The sequence below is a fragment of the Mchenga conophoros genome, linkage group LG13 (genome assembly GCF_057382185.1).
Source record: "Mchenga conophoros isolate Kocher_MC1m ecotype Shallow Benthic linkage group LG13, M_conophoros_male_GT1.1, whole genome shotgun sequence".
NCBI lineage: Eukaryota > Metazoa > Chordata > Actinopteri > Cichliformes > Cichlidae > Mchenga > Mchenga conophoros.
The window spans coordinates 17,991,736-18,012,599 of record NC_140538.1 but is presented as its reverse complement, the minus strand read 5'-3'; the positions used below and the strand labels follow the sequence as shown (position 1 = coordinate 18,012,599).

The window sequence follows — 20,864 nt, the reverse complement described above, 5'->3', positions numbered from 1 at the left end:
ATTTAATCATGGGTGCCTAAGCATATGTAATGCTTCCACATTAATTGGTTTTCCTCATTGTAGTCAGTTCTTGGTAACATCTTCTGTTTTGCAAACTCTCCTCTGCCAGACTATTGTAAATGCTGCTATGTCGTCCTATGCCTTTGTAAACAGCAGAATTATTCCTTTTGCATATTTGTGTGCATTCCTCTCAAAGCTCTGTGAGAGCGGAGGGATGTTACCACCACCCCCTATTACCACTAAACACCACTGTCTCCTCTTTAATTAACCATTCATTGAAGGAAGCTCTATACTGCACTGACATTTTTACTGGGACAGATGGAGCTTTTACTGATTTGTTTCGAGTAAGTGCGAACACCTGCATGTGCACATTCATATGTGCATGTTCCGAACTGGACAAGCATCAAAGCAGACAGATGCACACAAACTCAAATATATCTTATTGCATCATCTGTGACTCTTTATTGTCTTTGTTATGTCTGTGTGATTTACTGATATTAATGTTAGGAGGGATCTGCTCATCCCAGCAAATCTCTCTGTAAAGTTAAAGCACTCAAGCTGAGCAGAGCCACGGCTGAGGTGTCTGATACGCACTATATTAAAGATTTCAGTATTTTTATATTTTGAAAAGTGTGAAGTGTTAATAATGCATAGCAATGATAGTTCTTGACTAATCCTTAAAAAAAAAAAAAACAAGTTGCAAAACCAGAAACGTGAATACAGACACCAACTCAATCACTTCTTGAGGCAATCTTGGTGCTTAAAGGCATCTTGTCTTTGTCTTCATTTATTTGAAGTAAAGCACTGCCCATCTCTTGGGAGAACAGCTGACATGCGGTAATAGTGGCCTAAGTATTAATTAATGGTGCTTAATGGTTTATGAAGAGTCTTTAATTAAGTAGATGATCAGTATGCAAAATCAGAGACATGCACAGTGAGGAAGTCTGATCCATGGGAGTTATTCCTTTTCTTTCTTCATAAAGTTTCACATTTCATTTTAAGTTGTCACCTTTATTCTTAATGCTTTTTTGTAATATAAATGAACCCAGCAATTATGGCCTGAAGTCATTAAGATCAGAGCTCCATTTTCTATCAAAATCTAGAATAGTGATTTGCAATTCCATGAAGTCGAAATGCATTTGGAGAGTTTCCTGAGAGCTACAATTACACTGTCAACTTCAGTCAGTCTCTGATAAATGTACACACAGTTTTAACTAAGTAAAAAAAGATTTATTATTAATTCCTGCAAAGGAAATGATTTCCTACATACAGTGGTGTGAAAAAATGTTTGACCTCTTCTTGATTTTCTAGTTTTTTGGATATTTGTCAGACTTACATGTTTCAGATCATCAAACAAATTTTAATATTAGATAAAGATAACCTGAGGAAATGCAAAATGTAGCTTTTAAATGATTTTATTGATTAGGGGAGAAAGGTTATCCAAACCTACTTGGTCCTGTGTGAAAAAGTAATTACATATATAGTTAAATCGGGAATTAAATGTGATTTCATTGATGATTTTAGTGTTTAGTGTCACTAAACACACTCAGGCCTGATTATTGGCAGATGTGCTGAATCAAGGAATCACTTAAATAATACACCACCATTCTTAAGACTTTGGGGCTGCAGTGAACCACAGTGAGAACCATTATACACAAATGGAGAAAATTTGGAACAGGGGTAAAACTTCCTAGGAGTGACCAGCCTACCAAATTACTCCAAGAGTACATGGATGACTCATCCAGGAGGTTGGAAAAGAACCCAGAACAGCATTAAAGAACGGCAGGGTTCACATGTCTCAGTTAAGGTCAGAGTTCATGATTCAACAATAAGAAAGAGACTGGGCAAAAATGGCATCCATAGGAGAGTTCAAGGAGAAAACCACTGGTGACCAAAAAAAGGCTTGTCTCACATTTTCCAAAAAAGTGTGATGATCTGGGGCTGTTTTGCTACCTCAGGACCTGGAAGACTTGCTGTAGTAAATGGAACCATGATTTCTGCTTTCTACCAAAACAACCTGAAGGAGAATGTTCAGCCATCTGTTTCTGACCTTAAGCAGAAGCGCATTTGGGTTTTGCAGCAGGGCAATGATCCAAAACACATCACCAAGTCCACCTCTGAATGGGTTAAGAAAAACAAAATGAAGACTTTGGATTGGCCAAGTCAAAGTCCTGACCTGAATCCGATTGAAATGCCGTGGCGCAACCTTAAAATGTTTTTGATGATCTGAAACATCTACGTGCAATAAACATGCAAAAAACTAGGACATCGGGAAGGGGGCAAACACTTTCTCACACACACTGTATGCCACATATCGGGTTTTTTTAACGTATTTTTTTCTATTTTAAATACATATATATTTTTTTAGCTTTGAGTCCAGTGTATGATCCTGGCATTGGGAGACAGATTGTGTGCCAGTTGCTCTGACAAATTTAAAAAACAGAGCAGGTAAGATTGGGATTCTAGTGGTTTGCCTTTGCATTTGCATATATTAGATTATATTCTCTGTTCCCGTGGCTATGCTGTGCTTAAAGTATAGTGTTTGATTCATGATCTGTGGAGGCAGACTGAATATATGTGTTTTGTTTCTTTTATTCCAGTTCCCTGCTGCTGCTGCTGCTGCTTCTGTCTGTGTGGCCACGCTTGATGTACATGTTAAGACCCACACTAACTGATTATTTATTCTGGCTTTTTGCCTCCCCGGACCGAGGTGTTGATTCCTCTCTTCCCTACTGGATACACACACGCATGCACGCATGCACGCACACACACAGACCACTGTCTCCCCACAGCCTCTCCCTTCAGGCAGGGGTTATGCAGTGTCATGCAGGTTAGGTCTCTCTCTCTCTCTCTAGGGGTTCGCCTGGAGGCAAACCTGAGAGAAAAGAAGGAGTGGAGTGAGTGAGAAATGAAAAAGAAAGATACTTGGTGTAGATTTGTATTGTGAATAGAGTCAAGGGAATGAAAAGGGGATCTCAGGAATGAGAGTGAGTTCAGGCAGGGTTCTGGAGGGGGTGTTGCATGGGGAGGGAGAGGAGTGGGTGAGGAGAGGAGGGGTAGGGGTGGAGTCGGGGGCTCTGCTATTTGTAGATCCTTGTGATGGATGACTAGTGTGTGTGTGTGTGTGTGTGTGTGTGTGTGTGTGTGTGTGTGTGTGTGTGTGTGTGTGTGTGTGTGTAAGAGAGAGAGACTGGCATTTTTTTCTTTCCTCTCTTTGCCTATTCCCTCTCTCTTCAGGCGAGCAGAGCAGAGCGGGACTGAGTGAGCGGAGGACAGAGACGCAGACGTGTGCAGACCAGAGCACACCAACTCCACAAAGACAAGAGAGAGGAGAAGAGTTTGCAAGGAGAACATAAGAAACAACTGCTTATTTTTCTTTTCTTTTCTTTTCTTTTTTCTCTTTTACATCTGCAAACTGTGGTGGATATCAAACCAGCATCAAAAGAATTCTACAAGAAGAAAAAAGGATTTGTATGGCTTTACAGCAGAGAGGAAAATATTAGCATTTCTCACGTGTAATTTTTTTTTTTGTTCATATTCATCAAATATATGAATTTATTCTAGTGGACTTGTAAGGTGTAACAAGACTCTTGGAAGCAGACGTAGAGAGGGGAAGGTGGACACACAGAGAAGTAAGGGCTTGTTAAAGAAGAGCAGGTTGTCGTTCTGGTGAATATGGCCATTAGAGAAAGCTGGTTTGAGGCAGGCATGGGCAGGTTGGCCAGGCAGCCACTCTGGATGTGGGTGGCAATGCTCTCTGCCCTGATAGTGGGCAATGCCAGTGGCTGCCCAGCCCTGTGTACCTGCAGCGGAACCACAGTAGACTGCCATGGACTGGGTCTCAAAACCATGCCAAGGAATATCCCCCGCAACACTGAAAGACTGTGAGTACGATCTCTGCTTTAGTTACTTCTCTGTGTGGGCGCATGAGTGTGTGTTTTTATAAAAGAAGCTTTAATATCTTCGTTTCTTACTGGTTCCCCTCTATTTCCTTGATACATTGTAGTAGTGCACACGACTTTGCTTAGACTGAAACAGAACAATAGCCCTGCCTGTAAAGCTGCGTGTATGTGTGTGTGCATGTGTGTGTGTGTGTGTGTATGTCAGAGAGAGACTGTGTGTCACTCAGGCAGTCAGTCACTAACTGGCATTCCAGTCAGGTATAAATAGGCATGAGGGACTGGCAAGACCAGAGGCAGATGTGTGCCTTTCACATGTGTCCATAATTTACTTATTTGTTTACACTTGCAGCATGTAGCTTCATTTTTTCCCTCAAGTTTGAAGCTAAAATACATTTAAATCCCCTTTTCTCTTCACTTTTTTCATATAAATGTAGAGTTTAAAAAGTAAAGTCTGACTTGAACTTTAAGAACAAGGTTTGACATCCAGTCTGCGGCACACTGTGTCGCTTTGCCTCTTTTCTTACCTCTATTGCAGTTTTGACTTTTTCTGCCTCTCCCCGTTCTCCCGTCTCCCCTTCTCCAGCTCCTCAACGCGCACTCCGCAAATTGTTAAATCATGGAGAAAATTAAGCAAATCAGCTACTTAGGCGAGTCTTGCACTAGTATCACGTAGCTGTCGTGTCAAACGGTGGGAGGATGGGAGACGGCGGGAGAGATGAGGCGGATGCTGGCTCGCAGAGTGGAGTTTCTCTGTCTTTTCTGACATTCTTCTGAAATATTCATCGGCAAATCAGAAGTGAGGAGTGCAAGGGGAAATAGATTGTTCTATTTCAGCTTTTAGAATATCAGTGCTGAATAAAACATGCTGTGGGAACAGAGGAGAGAAAGCCTGTGTCAGAGGCAGCGTTGGCATAGTGGGAGCCGGCTGCATATTTTATGGTTTTCATATTTAATTTCTAAGAACACCTTTTTTTTCCCCCCTGCTTCACGCTCTGCATGTTACCAGGTTGCATTTGTACATATGCTGGTTTAACAGTGAAGCGGAGAGGAAACATGGTTATTTTGTGGTTTCCTTTTACATGAACGGCCATTCACACTGGAACGAGCCCCTGCCCCTCTGCTCAAGAGTATTTTTGTGTTAAAAGTTGTTTGTTCATTCATAGGTCATGTACAGCAGCACATTTTATCGCCGTAGCATCTCACTCAAGACGTTGCATTTTAAACACAACGTACTTAAAGGTCATGTGTAACTTATTCCTGCGTTGTTGCCTCCCCCCCTGGTTACGTGTGTGCATGTATAAGCTGTGTGTCTAGGTCATGTTGAGCGGTTCTGCTTAACAATAGAGACAATCCTCTGAGGGTTGTTGTAAAGGGTGATTCATCAAGGTGATTGCAAAAATCAGCACCAGCCCCACATGATGGTCCCATGTGCATAGCGAGATTTATGTGTATGTATTGGGAAAATGTGTGTTTATCTGAATGAACTTGTGCAGCCACTGCTGGGGTCAAGAATGAGTAATGACTTTGTCAAGTTTATGTAACTGTCCCAGAGGTTTGTTGCCCTCGTCTGTACCAAACGATGCTAACGGACACTTTCTTTTCATCAATTTGAATCATAAAGATTTTAATTGTGTGATGCTCCAGTATATATAACTGCTGAACTTTAATACAAGGGAACGCAGTATTAGTGTTAGGAGGCTAACTGAAAAGGCTAACGTCATACAAAAATCTGCACTTTACCTTGTAAGGCTGGTTTTGTGCTGCATTTGTGTGAATGGGTGTACTTGCTCTCATGTATACAATACTTTAGTGTGTGTTTGTGTGTATGTGTTAGAGGAGGAGGGGGTTGCTTTTGGGAGAAAGTGTTTGTGCGTGTGTATGTAGGCTGTTGAGACAGACAGCAGAATCCCATTTGCACTTGTCACTGTGGGTTTGGATCAGGTCTGACCCCTGCGCTCCTCAGACCGAAGCCTGTAATGAGACTGTGAGCTCCACGTGTTAAAATTACACCCTGGCGTGTATGGGCCGCTGGCCGCTCCCTCCCCCCTCTGCTTTCTCTCTGCATCCATCCTCTCTCGCTGTCTATTTCTTTGCCTCTCCTCCCCTTCTCTCTTGGCCTTTTATCAGGCAACACTGAGAGAAAATCTCCATCTGTAATGCTGATTAAATTGGCTCGCGCACAGTAAAGGATCTTAGTTAAGCTTTTTGTTTGACAGGTATGAAATTAAACTCTTCTCTCTCCTTGTTTTGTCTTCTTAACAGCCCCGCTCTTTAGTTCGAGTGCGTGTCCCATCTGTGAATGAGTTGATTTGGAAAAGGGGAGGAGTTGTGTGTGTTTTTGCGAGTGTGTGTGTGTGTGTGTGTGTGTGTGTGTGTGTGTGTGTGTGTGTGTGTGTGTGTGTGTGTGTGTGTGTGTGTGTGTGTGTGTAACTGCAAAACGTCTGTGCACTGATTATGTATTTTCTGTGCCAGAAGATACCTTGTACTGAGATGCGGGGGCATGTTGGAGCCCCTCCAGAGTAGAGGAGTTGGAGGCTGCACACCATATGCGTGTGTTTGTGTGTCTGTTGTGCAAGCCTGGATAAATCTGATGTTCGCTTTAGTTTGTGCATAAACCACAGCATGTGCTTCCATGTGTGTATGTTGCACACAAGCAGAGAATAAGCGATAGCCAGATGAAAACACATGAGGATTAGTAGTGGTTAAAGATGAGCAGCCCGGTCGCTTTGATAACCACATCTATGCATTTTGGGGTTGGAGGTGGTAGGCGTGTGTGCCTGTGCCAGGGAATGCCTGTAGTGTTTCTGGCATCACCACATAGCTGGTACAACTGACAGCTCACTGGCCACCTGATCCATAATTTACCCTGACAAGACTGAACACAGCCTGCCTACTACCTGCCAACACTGGCTGTGTGACTAAAGTGGAGAGCGCAAGATGGAAAAAGACAAAGAAATGGGGGTGAAGGGTGGAGCTGGGGGGTTGGATTGAAAGCACGATAAGAAGCCAAGGCTGGCACAGTAACTAAAGTGGTAATCACTAATGAAAGGATTACTACACCAGAGCAGTTAAGAGAGATGTAATTCAACCACAAAGCTAATGAATGAATAAACTAGATTATGTTATTTACTATACAGGGCAGAATAGGTCTAGCCCTGAGGCAGAATGAATTTCATTCAGGTCTTTTTTACAGTCTAATATATCCATCCTCATAGCTGGTAATCCCATGAGGAGTGATAATGCCTGGAATGAAGATCATTCAGAGAATGTTTATGCACAGCAGAGCATTGTGAAATTACAGGCCTGGGACTCTGTCATTTCAATTTACTGCCTGTGTAACACAGCTGTGGTCTTTCCTCTCGTACTGAACACTGAGGTGGATGTCCTCTCTCTCTCTCTCTCTCTCTCTGTCTTGCTCTCTTCATAGCTGCCTTTTGAGCGAGGATTTTGTGAGCTGTAATGTAAATGAGGTTTTGCAAGCTATAGTTCCACTGTGCTCTTTCAGTTTTTGTTCTAATAAACAATAAGTCACCTTTTTACATTTTGCATACATGTGTAGAAAGTGTGAGTACGATGACTGACTCGCAAGCCTCAAAGCCACCAGCTGTGTTACTATACACACCGCAGGCCCACCGGCCCACTCTTCTAATGAGTACAGCTACTCTGTGGAAGTGTTTAATTGAGCCCGCGAGAGCTCGGAAATGACCCTATCGATATAACTTGAGTGCACGTGTCTATCAGGAAAACACACCAAAACCAAGGCATGCACTTTTTCACGAGCCTAACATATACAGTGTACATTACTGATTGCTCTGCATGGCTGTCTACAACGGCTGGTTTCTCAGAAGACCTTGAAAATCAAATTTGGAAAATCCACCTAGATCACCTTTCATCTCTCAGAAGACCATCTTCCCTTTTAACCCTACTGACTAGCCAGTAAGAAGCAGGAAAGTGGAGGGGCGGGTGATGTCTGTTCGTGTGTAAAACACGCATCAGTGAACACTCTGCTGATATTGTGGATATGCCTTCATAATCCACATTTCACGCTGCTCGAGACACTTCTGTTTGAGAGAAGTCTTGTGAGCAAATTATGGACAGTGTTCCACATGAGCTTGACATCTGCACTGGTCTGCACGCTAATTAGATCAATATGGCACAGGACCGCAACATTAGAGCTCGGATATTTATCAAGTTGTTCATTTTATAATTCTCAATAAATAATGCATCTATTAAAAATAAATAAAAAAATGAATCCACACCTTTAGAACTCATATTTTAAGATTAAATATGACACTAAGTTATTTAGAGCTTCAACTCACCGCTGTTTCTTTCTCATTTTATTTATTATTCCATTTTATTGTCTATCAAATATCAGAGAACTGAAGAAAAATCCTCACATTTGCACAGCTGCAAGCCGTCAGCTTTTGGTAACTGTCTGAAACGAGTAAACGATCAAAATGATGATAGATTTTCTTTTGAAAATATTTAAAATGGCCCTGTTTTTGCAGTGGGGGTTATCCGTTTGTTGATAGGCTAACCTCTGCAAAGAGCTGGAGGAATGCTGATATCAGTGTGCTCTGCGGGGGTGAGAGTCATACGTATGGCAAGTCTTTATTCTTCGAGGCCATCAGATTTAAACACATATGCTGCGTCCATCAAATTACCAGTCAGTGCACATCTGTGAGCCAAACATCTTGTCAGTCTTCTGTTTGGAACAAATGAAACATAATAGATGTGGCTGTGCAGCTGTTTCATCCATAGTTTCTAGTCAAAGTACACATTCGTGTAGCTTAAAAGCCTTCATACGGCATGCAAAGCCACAATAGAACCTCAGAATCTGTCACTGAACAAACTACGGTTACAGTACAAACCATGAAAGACCCTTCAGTCTCTGCTTCTACTACAGCCCCGTGTGTGTTCCTTTTCCAGCCTGTGGCCGTAACACACATTGGAACAGATGTTTAATTGATTCAATTCAGCATGAGAAAGTGCCGTAAGTTATCTATGTTTGATCAGAAGCTTGATCAGACCTGGTCTTTTCCCAGGCTCCTTAATTCCATCTCCCAGTCTTTCTCTCCATCTGTAAAATTTTTGCGTAGAGCAGCAACTGCTCTGAACGCCCACCCCCCCCCCAAAAAAACAAAAAAAAAACATCATAGTATCTTCTTGCCAGGAGTATTGTTGTTGTCTGAAGGCCCAGAAAAGAGAAGCAAAAGTCAAATGTTTGGGTTTGGGTCCTTGACTTTTACCTGTAGCAAGACAGGATGCAGGAGACCGTACTGTGGTCAAGGCTATGAGAAGGAGCTGTGTGTGTGTTTCTGTGTGTGTATGACGGCAATGCATGTGTGAGATACGCTTGATGTTTAACTTTCCTATCAGTAATCTTGCTCCTGGGGCCTGACTGAGCAGAATGAAAACTGTAAATAGCCCTTGAGGAGCCCAGGAGCCAGGAAAACACACTCAGACGGTCTTTACGCGCTGACTGCACACACAGGCAGACTTACACGATTACTCACACACACACACACACACACACACACACACACACACACACACACACACACACACACACACACACACACACACACACACACTCACCAAAAATGTACAGTTAAAGGCCTTAACTGCTTGTCTGAAAGCCACATTTCAATAGAGGGAATGTTTTGAGTTGAGCAGAAATCTGACCTCTTACTGTGGACAGAAGTGTTCCAGTTGGGTTTAAGAGTGTATTATTTTGGTCATGGTGGTCTTTCTTCCTTTCCTTCTCATTCTCACAGTCTTTCAGTATGAGACTGTTGTGTGCTCAGTCAACTGGTTACGTACCCCGTTTGACCATCTAGTATGTAGGTCACTTTCTTCTTGTAGTCTTCCAGCCATTTAGGCCTCATTTCTCCACTGACATTTCCCAGACAGCCCGTCAGCTCTTCACAGCTCCCATGGCTAACAGCAACCCTCTGCCACACTGCTTCACACTGTCGGTTTTCGACAGCTAACAACGCCGTCAGAGTAGTTTTCTCCTTTTTCTGTCTCACAGTGACTGTCTTTCTTCCCCTGCTGTCTCCACCTGCGTGTTTTACGGCTGTCAAGCCCATATGCTGCCAAGTCTGCGGGAGGAGGAATGCTTTGCTTCTTCACAGCTTCTCAACCTGTTCATTCATTAGGATGTGTGCTCAGCGGTCTGGTCAAAGAGCATCATCAGTGTGTGATTGTGGTTAATGAGCATTCACATTTTAGGCTGTGGGACGTCAAGCTTGTGTTCATCAGATTGTTTCCACAAGAGGAGTTTGGACAGTGCTATGCCACCAATCCTCAATCAGCTGGCTTCTGTCCTCCCTGCCAGGCTAAAGCTGTCCAGGACAAATGGTCCTGTGGCGCTTACAGCAGCGATACAGAATGACTGCAGTTTACATTTGCGGAAATACTTTTGCTAGCCTGCTGCATAATTTTTTGCAGCCTGTTAGTAAAATTTGTGCCTGTAAATATACAACTGTTAAAATGAACCAGCTTCCTCAGACTCTCCTCAGTAAAACCAGGAATGGGACTGAGATTATTATAGTGAACTGAACCGTATTAACAACTAATAGTAGGTGTGAAAAAAGGAAAAACAAATAAAATTATGTAGTTTGAAAAAAACGTAATTAAAATAATAAAAAATAAATAAAGTTTTAATTCAAATAAAAAAATGTGAATGAAAAACCTTCAATTTGGTCAAATTTTTCCTCACAACATGCTTGTCAAGGCTTGATTTAATTTTTTTTTTTACTTGGATGTCTGCTGGATGTCTGTGTTAATATTACAATATTTTTTTCTGAATTTAAAAAAAATCCCCACAATATGACTAAAACTAACACTGAAATTGATGAAAACTAAAACAAAATGAGCCGAAGTGTGGCAGTTGGGATTGTCAAACTCAATACCGACTCACAGGAAAATATTAGATACTATTTTTAAAAGGATTGGAGAAAAAAAAATAAGACAAAGCGTCTTATTTTTTTGTCATAAAAACTAAGGGGCTTTTAAAAAAAAAAAAAAAATTTGAAACAATAAAAACAATAACATCAATGACAACAATATTTCTAAGCTGCCTGATAAAAAAAAAATTAAGATTCTCTTAGGTGGTGAAAAAAAGAGAGACTATTTTTAGGCTCTGTGAGGTAGTGCTGGTTTTTCTGGTGACATAAATAATTGTGTTATCTAGCTAAATGAACAGTCTATTAACAATACAGATGGGCAGAACTCATTTGTAAGCTAGCCTCCACATAGTTGCTAGCTGCTAGCTTAATGACGACAGATGGCTAATGTGGCTAATCAGATAATTGCTAATAGTTTAACAGGTAGCATTAACATGGGTACTGGCTAGATTAACATTTATAATAACTTTTAAAAACACGAGAATGTTGTTGGCATGACCTCTGACCTCTTGAAATTTGTCAAAGTGTCAAAGTCATGTGAACAGGTGTTATTGGCAGGAGGGGCTGTGTGCCTGCCATTCTGCAGTACTGTGTGAAGTTGTGTGTCAGCTGGAGGAGGCAAACAAGGCGCTGCTGGTATTAACACTGCTGCAAATGATCGTCTTATCCTTTTCAGTAGTGATTTGTATCTGAGTATTTTTTTTTAACAACTCTAGTAGCAGTAATATGGTTTCTGAATGGAATGATTAACAAAACCTGTGAGATGTGGGAACTCTAAATTGAGTTGTTTGCCTTATCCTGCTTTGTTTTAAGTAACTGTCTCATCATAATGACTCATTTGCTAGCCAGTGGTTCTATGTTTGTTTTTGATTTGAAAAGTTTCTGGCACAAATCGATTCTGCTGCTGAAAATCTCTGCAGCCAACAGTAGTTTCTCCTGTGACCATTTAGTTGTGATTTGGCTCTGATCTGAACACAATTGCCTGTCCCAGTGGTGCTGTTCATATACACGTCAGTGGGAGTGGTTCAATGCATTCTTTGGTCTCATATATTGAAATTGTAGTTGTATATGTGTGTAAGAAAAAGAGCACATGTGGATCAATCTGTGTGAAAACTTCAGTGAGCCACTGTGCTTGCTTATTCTCTGACTTGGAGTATCATTTCACATAATGTGGTTCAATTTGAAACAGGTCAGAAAAAGGCTCAGAAGAGGGACCCCAGCAGCTGGCAGATATAAACGTAATGAGTTTTTCAGCATTGTAGCAGTGTTTCAAGCTTCTTTGAATTTATAGAGATACAGGGCAATGGAGCATAGCTGCCACATGTCCACCCCAGGGAAGGTGCACCAGGAAATACTCTCAGGCATCAATCTGCTTGGGACAGAAGATGAAGACGGATTAGATTGTGATGTCATAAATCCGGTTTCTCCTCAGGAAGTGTGTCAGCATTGGGAATTCTTACAGAATTTCCAGAGGGTGGAATGGATTTGACTGAGACTGGGAAGTGGAAATCTTTTTACTATAGGAGCTCAGTCTGATACCTAATAATTTTCAGCCTCTAAAGTAATACTGCGGTACTGTAATGTGAAATCCCGCACAAAGTCAGTATCAGAAAACATCTGTATATGGAGGGAGTTAATATGCCTTTGCTGCAGTGCCAAAAGCCATTGCTTAGCTCTCTTTGATTGGAAAACAAAGGAAACAGCAATGACTGATACTGTAGCTAATAAACAGCAGACTTTTGCTTGAACTGGCACTAAATCTGACTTTGGCATACTGTGCCATTATTTAGATGTGGAATAAACACAGAGACAAGCAATGCTGAATCCAGAGGCATGGCTTAATCACGTGTGCAGGGCGTATTCTGCAATCTTTTTGTAGATCTGAACAATGTGACCGTTTGTATACCGCTGTTCTTTATGTGTTTTTCTTTCTTTTACATACCATAGCTACTCCCTCCTTAAACAGAAATGGATGGGAATGCCAGAATTCTTTACATCAACCGGACATCCAAAAATCAGCCACACACACTGCCCAGTACATATATTTTTGAAATTCATGCTTAGGACAATGCAAGAAATATGCAATCTTACAGCTCAGTGTGGCACTGAACTGTCAAGGATTGTGTCAATACGGCATCAATAAGTCATCTGTCCTTGAAGAAGATGAGCTAAGGTGGAAAGATTAATGTCGGGACAACTTTAAAAGACCTGACTGTCATTGGAGCAATTTCAAGGACTTTGTAAAAAATTGCTTGATGTTTTCAAAATGTCAATCATAAAGGTCAGCCTATGTCATAAACAGTATGAATCCATGGATTTATCCTGACTAAACACTATAGCCTGGTGGTGGCATTTGAGCATTGCCTAAATGTCACTGCTTTGCTGAACAGGTGTGTCCTTTAAGATGGCTCTTCCTGCGGGATACTGCAGCATTTGAAGATGTTTCCAGAAAGAGTTAATTTAGTGCAGCCACCCAATATCAAACAATATAAAAAGATTTTGAAATGGTGTTGTATAACAGCTTACATGCAGATATTTGACAGGCTTCTGTTTATATAACAAAACAAAACATCATTGCTAAACGGAAAAAGCATTTGTTTTCCATATATTTGTTCTGTCACCCCTCTCTTTAATAACCCCCAAATCTTTGTCTCTTAGTCTTTCTTTTTTAATGTTGTCAGGGTTTCATCAGCGATGACCACCCTGAAGATAAGACACTGGAAATCCAAAAAGGCATGTGTGTGGGTGTATGCGCGTATCCTCGTAAGCACCTGTAATGAGCTCCACATGTGTGTGTATCAGAGCCCAGGCTAACGAAGCCCAGTCCATTATTTATTTTCCTGTGGTCCTGTCGCTTCGCTTGTCGATGCACCTGTGTATACACGCACACACATCCACCATCTGTCTATAATGACCGTTCTCGTTCATACCGCATAGCACTACGGTCCCTCGAGTGGTCATTAGACGAGAGAGCGAGAGAGTTGCTGAGGAAGGGAGAGCAGTGGTTTCGGTGTAGATTTGGAACTAGTTTTTTGGTTTTACTTTGCGAAGGAGTGCCTGGGGGTCAGTGTAGGGTGGACACATAATGCTCAGAAAGTTAATAGAACACACAAAGTGTGTGTTTTGATTACTCTCAGTGCCTTCGAGGCTTATATGATTTGCTTTGCCTGCTTTGTTTTTCCCTCTGTCAGGAGAATACAATCTACTATTGAGGTTTAAAGTAAATCTTACATTTACACAAACCAGAGGTCAACAAATCCACCAAACAACCTTGGGTGTCGGAGTCAAGTTCATCTGGTTAGGACTTGAAAACAAACCTAAAATTCAAATCACTTCTTCAATTACTTGATTTCCTGTTTATTTGCAGCAATGGCCAGCTCCCAGCAGGGAACTGCTCCCATTATACCCAAAGCACTTAGCTTTCTGGCCTTGTGGCCCTACCCAAATCCCCTGTGCTGGCTCCTGCTAATCCCCACCGATTGTAGAAGGACATGGCAGACAGAGAGGGAAGGGGTGGGGGGCGGTGTTTGGTTGGAGGAGGCTGGAACAGAAAGACAAACAGGCAGCTCAAATGTGGCTTTAAAGGACGTCTTAATATCTCCCAGTAGAGTTGGAACTTAGCTTGAACTTCCTTTTAGCACCTTGAGCCTCCTTGATTTCCAACAAAAAAACACTAGCTTTTAAAGAAGTTCTCAACATTTATTATACCAGGATTATGTTTTAGCAAAAAACTAAGTGCACTGTGTGTGTGTGTGTGTGTGTGTGTGTGTGTGTGTGTGTGTGTGTCACTTTTGTCAGAAGTGTGCAGTTGTTTTAATCCCTCAAGTGTGACAGCCTCTATGCTGCTATGCGCTCATTAAGCTGTTATTGAATAGTTTCAGAGGTAAAATGTAATTATTAATTTTTGTTTGCATCCTTCTCTTTGCAGGGAGCTGAATGGGAATAACCTCACACGAATCACTAAGAGTGACTTTGCTGGACTGAAGTACCTCAGAGTTTTGTAAGTACTCACCTTCTGTTTATGGGCAGTAATGAATTGTTTGTACAGTAGGAGTATCTGTGGAGCATGTTGGTGGCTGAGTTTATCTAGCCATGCATATCTGAATTGTATCTACCCTAGCAGTTTGCAGCTATACTGACTTTCTGCTGATATTAGCATAAACCCACTGAAGTGGCAATGCATTCATCAAGAGTCCTACTCCAAAGTACATTAAGCTCCTGAGTGACTGCAACCACTGATGTAATGGCCTTCTCTCTCACTGTATTCTGCCTGTTGTAGTTGCACTTTACCGTCCCTTAGACACACACATGCTCACTTGCCCTCTGTTCCCTCACATCAGCATGTAATGTGCACACAAGCGCCAGTTCTAAATGGGCTCTCAACACAGCTAACACATTCAGGTGAAGTCATCAATTCCCTCTCCTGTGAAATTAAACAGCACTTGTGACTTCGGGTAATAAAGTAGTTATAAAAGTTTCTCTGTGTGTATGTGCACACAAACTGGTGAGCACTGCTATAGGTGTTAAAAACGCTGCTAAAGGGGAAGCGCCGTAGACCCGAACATGTTTTAAATGTAACATGATCTCAGCATAATTCCTATTACCCTGCAAAGTCTGACTGTTTTCAATCCTCATGGTTACTCGCCCATCCCCCCTGTCCATTTTTTCCCTCCTGGTCCCAACGTTTCTCGTCCCTTGTTGTCTTCCTAAGCATGCCCCTTTTTCTGCACCACCTCCTACCCTCATGTGGAGGTTAAATGCCTTCGTGTCGACAGCTTGCTTCTAGCACGTAAGAAGGAAACAACTTGCAGGGCTACCAAAAACAGAACTTCCCTTGCTGTTAAGCTTGTGATCCACTCTCACTGCCACAGTAAGGCACATATACATACACACACAGACACACACACACACACACACACACACACAGGATTTCCTTCCATATACATGAAGTATGATAAACAAAATGCTGGTACAATGAAAGTTGTAAACTAAAAAACAAGTATCTACATATGTTGGCTTTGTGGGGCAACAGCAGGTTGACCTCTGATCCTGCCCTCAGAAGGAGCAAGAACAGGAGCAGAGGTTTATCTTTACACTGAGCTGCCATCTCTTCTGTCAGTCTAAAATCAACACAGCTGATTTACATCCACCTATCCGAGTGCTTGGCTCTTCAAAATCTGCAGTGTGTCTCTGTTCTGTGATGAAATGCGTACTGAGTAATAAAGGAACAATCAACAAAAAGTAGATAGCAAAAGAGATCAGAGAAATTGAAGGTTATGTACCTGCAGGTTGCCTTAAAAAAAAGAAAAAAAAAGTTTTCTCAATTCAAAAGTACTCATCACAGTTTTTTCCGCTTCCATCTAAATTCATGAGAAAGAGATCTGAGATGAATTGCACGTTTCTCTCCATGTTTATGGAGTGTGAAAAGTGATTAGCATTTATATTCGATGGGGAGGAAGCCCAGATTGCTGAGTTGCAGTGCGCCATGGCCTCACAGGAGACATGAGAGGTTACCTTCAACACAGAACAGTTGTGTATGTAATGAAGGAGAGCGCTTGTTGCTTCTAAAGCTGCTGGACACTTTTCTCTCCTTCCTGATTTTGTGTTATTGTAACACTCCAAAACTATCTAAGCCCCTTTTTTGTGTCTTAGCTTTGGCATTGTACTTGAGGAAGGGATGTGTTGCAACTTGTGTGCATGGATTCTGTGTTTGTGTGCATCCATGTTTGCTTGTTTATGTCTAATAGCCTTGATGTGGTGCCTAAAAACTCTGATATGGTACAGCTATGCTGTTTCACAGGCGCACGCACACACACGCACATCCCACTTTCCCTTGATTCAGTCAGATGTCAAAAACTTGGAGCTCACCTCACACTTTCTGACCCCCTGCCTACTTTTCGTCTCTTCTCCACCCAGCTACTACACTCAGTGGACCACACTAGAGCACCAGACACACACTTTCTGAACCACCTTGGAAACTTTCCTGGCTGCTATCCCTCCTCCTTTTGCCAAGATTCCCAGTGCCCCTCAGTCCACACCACTGCCCTCTGTGTGTTTGTGTGTATGTGGAAGAGAAGTGTTGAATATACTGCACCCTACTTGAATATATAAATACTGTACATACTGCAAAATCCCTTGCCCCCTAAACCCTAAAACCAAGCCCATTACACAATTCTAAAGCCAGAGTGACCCCCTACAGACGTTGACGTGACGTAACTTCTCGTTCCCTTCTTTTCTGCAGGCAGCTGGTGGAGAATCAGATTACTGTGATTGAGCGTGGGGCCTTTGATGACATGAAGGAGCTGGAAAGACTGTGAGTATGACCAATGGTTGTCTTTAGATAGCCTGAACACACTTAAACTTGAAATGAAAATCCCACCCTTATTCTCATGTGTTTTCACTCTCTGTATTTGTTGGGGGTAATGAGACTAACAGGAATGATACATAAAATCTTGCGAAATCAAGTGTGTGGCACTATCTTGGCCTTTCATTGTGGTTGGATGGTGCTAAGAGGGTACGGTGTGGGCTGCGAGTATTTTTATTAGCTCTGCCTGACAGGAATGCCCTCAGTGGGATATGTGGGCTTAAAAGGCCTCCCCCACCGCAGACCCTGGCTCATCTGGACAGCACCAGGACTCCTTGACAGCTTGTAAACTCGCCGGGAAAACACACAGACAAACGCAATCAACCACTCCTTAACCCGCTCATTAGTAAATCAATAGTGCTAGCCACATGGAAACCTGCACAGCAGATGACTTTATGGACCACGCCGTAATGCAGACATAGTGGTTAACTTATAAAAGACTTTCCCCTGATCTGAAACCCACATTAACAGTCTGTGTTACCAAACTTGAGACCACGCACAGCTTGCCTTTCCTCCTCCTCCTCCATATTCAACAGATCCCAAACATTGGGTAGACATTTCCATGTGCCAGACCAATGTGGAAATTGAGTGGCTCGTTTCTTTAATGTTTAAAAGCCACTAACCCACCAGCAGGTACAGTTCAGTGTGAACGAAGCAGCAGCAGACCATTAATGTCCATTATGCACTAAATCTCCCTCTCAGCTGGCCGAACACTCTTCTCAGTGTATACAGTGTGTGGCACAAGTCCTAACATCTGTCTGAATTTGTCTGAAGGCATGGCAGTGGCCTCACATTTGCAGCGTCTCTGTGCCACAGTCCTCTCATTCGCTCCCATGGGCCTCAAATGGGCCATTCAAAAAGGAGAGAGTTGTGGTTTTCAACAGATTAGCAACAGTCTGTTCTCCATTGACTTAATTGTTGTATTTGCATAAAGCCTGCCAGTCTTAGATGTTAGCTGTTTGACGTGGAGTCTCTTGCCAACCACCACTCCTCTCAGTGTGTCCTTGGGCTTGAATAAGCTCATCCATTCCTCTTAATTTTATTTAGAAACATCTTTTTTCCAATAGATCGTCCCGAATAAAATGTTTTAGTGTTCCTATAACTGAATGGATATGATTCACTTTTAAAAAAATTGAAATGTTGCTATTTTGTTGTTCTGGGAAAGTCAACAGAATGCTATTTTGCAAGGCAAAACAAAGTAATTTAACTGTGTAGCGATAATTTACGGCACTGTCTCTGACCAGCAGTTTTAATTCCCCCGAACTTTCAGTTGGATATTTATGTGACATGCAGAGCACACTGAAACACAATAGCCTGTGGCTAAGCCGATTCTACGGCAGCTAGAAGAAATTATTCACAGCCTACACATTCAAGGACACACATGCATAGACACACACGCACAATCACTGGTTGATCATACGTTTTCCTTGCTGCAGGCGGCTGAACCGTAATCAACTGCAGCAGCTTCCTGAGTTGCTGTTTCAGAAGAACCCTGGCCTGTCTCGACTGTAAGTACATTCGCTTTTTTATTAATTTACCTCTTCCTCTCTGTCAGCGCACACTATGCAAACCACCAAAGATGGCTCAGTTAGGCAGGTCTGGTGAATTCTGGCTTTGGTTTGATTAGGTATAAACACAATTAAAGTACAAATATATTTCAGTTGCACTTGGTGAAATACACATCAGAACTCTTTCTTGTTGACCGTAAGGCAAAATGAACTGGGTGAGAAGAATGGACATCTAAACTAGTTGGCTTCATATCTACATTAATGGATTTGTAAGCAGTAATAACTTGCACATTAATTTGCAATTTGTTTGTGACGCAGTTTTGAAATTCCTAATCCGGAAGAACGGTCTTTTGTGGGTCAGCTTCTGCAGCTCACAGCACAGATCCTGCTCTTTTAAATGGCAAAGATAACTTAGCATTCCAAATTAAAGTCACTATGCCGACAATGCTTGCTGCCACAAGTGTAACAGCTCTTTTGCACATATGGAAAAATTCGTGGTTGTACTTTGGCTGTCTCATTGTGTGGGTTTGTCTGAAAAATAACATAAAAGTGTCTGAATGACAGAATGGCACCAGTTTAAGAGCTGGATGAAGCCAGCAATGTTACGTATCCCGTGTCTGAAAAGGGCTTCAGACTGTCTGCAAGAGGATCCAGGGGTGACAGAGATTTGATCAGACTGGAGCTAAGGGACAAATTAGACTGTGAACCTAAGTCCAGGTGAAAGGATGGCTTTGTTACTTAATGAGATTGTTTTATGTCATGCGAGTCCGCCAGCATGCTCCACCTTCATCATATGAATGGTGAAGGTGGAGCACACTTTCGTTTGCTTCTTGTTAAGACCGGTCCCATTCAGTCACACACCCACACATCCTTCCACTTATGCACCTCATGCAGCGAGACGATCCCACAGTAATGCTTAACTTTTATTCCCATCTACAAAGAGGCTCTATGTTTCATTTTCTTTCTTTGGTATAATCAGTGTCCCTGTTGCTAACTGATCATTGGAGCCCCTATTATTCGCGTTCAGATTACCTGGAGCATCTGGGAATAATGAAACAGTGGGACATGGAAAAGCCATTTCCCTTCCTTCTATACTCATAGTGATACTACTAACCCATGATCCTAGCCTTAGCCCTCCATCTGTTTATCTTGCGTTTGATGTTTAACACCATCTTGAATCTATCTGTCGCTTCCTTGCAACTATTTCCCCACGTCACCTATCATTATGCCCAAACCAGCCGCTGGGAATTTAAGGCCTCCTCTTTTGGTACAAGGCTGGTTGTCTTGTTGTTTGCTCACACTGAGCAGCACTGAGTTGTGTGTCTAGTAGACTAAGAGCAGACCAAGGCTTCTCAGACCAGCGGATGGCCTTGAACCAGTGTGATTGGTCCATCTGGAGCAGCTGGCGTAGCCAGCAGCCAAATGATTGTGCTAACACATCCAGTCTAACTTCATGGTCATTATTCTAAACCTATCACTGGGTTCTCAGCCATGTTCTGGAGAGTGAGACTTTGTTTAACATTGCTTAATCGATTCGCTATGTGTCTGTGTATACACTCATTTGTTCTTTATCCTTGGTTAGACAGAAGAGAACAGTAATTGACCTTGAGGCTTTTCAGGTGTGAAAGTGCCTGGCATTTTTTAACAGTTAAAACAAATCCAAGGCCAAGGAATCAGCAATAATTCAATCTTTATGGTGCCAGTGCTTGACTGACAGATACTACTTTGTGAAAGACTTGTAGTCCTTGTTAAAAAAAATTTGGGCTAGTAGCGTGGGATCAGGAGCAGCAGTAGAAGACAAAGATATTTTTTTCCTAAGGTGTTTCTCAACTCCTGAGCAGTGTTCCCGACCACACCATGGGTTCTGGTTGCAGTCGGATGCGGTTGGGTTACAGCCTCGTCTCGCTCCCGCCAGCAGCTTTTAATGGACTTAAAAGGTCCTCATCTCCCAGAGGAAGACTTTCACTGCTATGTCATGTGTGCATTTATGTGTGTGTCTGAGGACGACAGAGAAAGAGAGGGAGAGAGCTCAATAGACAAAGAGAGTCTGTGGTTGCGTATGTATTTGTGTGCGAGTCTTTGCACTTGCTCAAAGAGCTCACTGGGGCTTGTTAGGGTCTGCCTTTATGATCCCAACAAAAGAGGTTAATGTGAAAGCCCGCTGCCCTCAGGTGTAGCA

At 42.2% G+C, this 20,864-nt stretch overlaps 1 protein-coding gene across 4 annotated transcripts in view; it reads left to right on the top strand.

Annotated features, from left to right (window-relative positions):
• Positions 1–3,165: 3,165 nt before the first annotated feature.
• slit1a (slit homolog 1a (Drosophila)) overlaps positions 3,166–20,864 on the top strand; it is an 83,934-nt gene continuing 66,235 nt past the window's right edge. For all 4 annotated transcript variants that reach the window (XM_085296887.1, XM_085296885.1, XM_085296886.1 and 1 more), the window contains exons 1-4: positions 3,166–3,884; positions 14,742–14,813; positions 17,055–17,126; positions 18,614–18,685. In XM_085296887.1, the coding sequence (XP_085153013.1) occupies positions 3,676–3,884; positions 14,742–14,813; positions 17,055–17,126; positions 18,614–18,685 (425 nt within the window). In that variant the 5' untranslated portion in view covers positions 3,166–3,675. The remainder of the gene's footprint in view (positions 3,885–14,741; positions 14,814–17,054; positions 17,127–18,613; positions 18,686–20,864) is intronic.